A 1,957-nucleotide genomic window follows, 5' to 3' on the forward strand; every position below is an offset into this window, starting at 1 on the left:
TTCCAAGTCACAGCCCATCATCCAGGGAATCCAGGAACTCAAGCAGAACCGTGGGGAAAATGTTGCTCTCTGGCTTGTCCGTAAGCTCATGCTTAGCTAGCTTCTTGATACAGCCCAGGACCTCCTACCCAACTAATACGTGCGGGTTAGTATTTTCTTTTTTTGTTAACTTGACACAAGCTGGGGCCATCTGAGGAAAAGGACCCTCAACTGAGAAAACGCCTCCATCAGATTGGCCTGTGGGAAGGCACAGCCCACTGTGAGAGGGTGGTCCTGGAAGGTATAAGAAAGCAGCTGAGGAAGACACAAGGAGCATGCCAGTAAGCAGTGTTTCTCCACGGCCTCTGCTTTAGTTCCTGTCTCCAGGTTCCTGACCAGTTCCTGTCCTGCCTCCTTCAGTGATGGAGTGTGGTCTGACAATTGTAAGATGAAATAAACCTTTTTCTCTACAAGTTGCTTTTGGTCCTGGCATTTGTTACAGTAGTGGAAGTCAAACTAGAATAAATTGTGTCACCCATAGTTGGTTGAATAATCAATACAGTGCCCCACTGATAGGCCCATGGGCCAGTGTAATCCTGGGAGTCCCTCACTGGAGATCCTGTTCCCCAACAACTCTAGGAAGTCTGTTGACAGTGAGCTCAGAAGGACAGGCCCTTTTCAAGGTTCTCAAAGTATCTTGGCGTGTCCACACAGTTACCACTAAATTTGATGACCTTAATCCCAACCCCCAGTGGCATTTCCTAGGTTTGCCAGCATGAGAATTAGAACTCTGCAGTTATGTTCTGAAAGCTTTTCATTGTATGTGAACTACTGGGTAGCACCTCACCGTGGGCTAAGGAAGTTGTAATCAAGTTAGATGACTCTTGGAAACACTGACATTCAAGCACAAGGTCACACAGAATCTCATTTCATCTAATTATGACATGAATTTGAATGTATTGTAGATAGAATCTCAGGCGTCTAAAGATTTGTGATCAGTGACAAACCTTGAGAAATTGTTAGGGTTGGGACTCAGGAACCTACCTCTGAGAAGCAGGGGAAATCTCTCCCAGGTCTGCTGCACAGGAAATAGGAAACAGGACAAGGGTGGGGGAGGGCACACGGAACCGTGCCGGGGGAAGAGGGTTGCGGGGAGGCGGCAGGGGAGGAGGAGAGCTTGGGTGGGCGGGCACCACACGTCACCGGCTATTATGACTGCCCTGGTATGTCAGGTGGCTATTGTGACCGTGACCGTCCTTATGTAAGGTCCCGCAACCGCCGCGCTCCCCACCTTGCCTGCACCCACGCGCAAGCCAGTAGATTTCCACCCACCAAACGCTGAACATCCAGAGTCTAGCTGCGTGCCGAGGGAGCGGACATGGGCACAGCGATGGTGGCCAGGCTGGGGCTGGGCTTGCTGCTTCTGACACTTTTCCTACCCATGCAGATTTATTGCAACCAAACATCTCTTGAAGGGTTTTCAAGTAGCCAGAACTCTAACATCCAAGGGTCAATCTCCAGAGACGGTAGCGCTACCCTTGCTGGTCTCCTCGCCCTCTCGCTCTCTCTTCTACATCTCTACTGTTAGAGACTCGGGCCAAGAAACGTCTCTACTTCTCTATCTTCTAGAGCCCACCCCAAATGGCAGCCACAAGTCTGGCGTGACCATGAAGAAACAGATCCACATGAAATCTGCTATTAACACACCTCAACAAGAAAATACTGAGAATTCCAAATTTAGCCGGTTTAGAAGGACGTGTGAAGATTTTAAGAAATGATAAATGCCAATATTTAATCTGCTGGAGTTTTATGTTCAAGATGAAGACAGACAACATCCCAAATTGACATGATTTTCTAGAATGTGGCTTAAGAAATGTGGACACTTAGAACTCTAACTTGAAATCCAGCATAGGTTTTGTTTAGAGTTAAGGATGGGATGTGGAATGGAGAATCATTTTTCTTTGGTTCATTCAACCAG

The 1,957-nt window shown here is 47.8% G+C and overlaps 1 protein-coding gene across 1 annotated transcript; it reads left to right on the forward strand.

The window, feature by feature from the left end:
• Nucleotides 1–1,357: 1,357 nt before the first annotated feature.
• Nucleotides 1,358–1,567, forward strand: LOC110566276 (signal transducer CD24-like). The gene has a single exon (XM_060373861.1). The coding sequence runs from the start codon at nt 1,358–1,360 to the stop codon at nt 1,565–1,567; it is 210 nt and encodes a 69-aa protein (XP_060229844.1).
• The last annotated feature ends 390 nt before the right edge of the window (nt 1,568–1,957 follow it).

Source organism: Meriones unguiculatus, chromosome 21 (genome assembly GCF_030254825.1).
Source record: "Meriones unguiculatus strain TT.TT164.6M chromosome 21, Bangor_MerUng_6.1, whole genome shotgun sequence".
NCBI lineage: Eukaryota > Metazoa > Chordata > Mammalia > Rodentia > Muridae > Meriones > Meriones unguiculatus.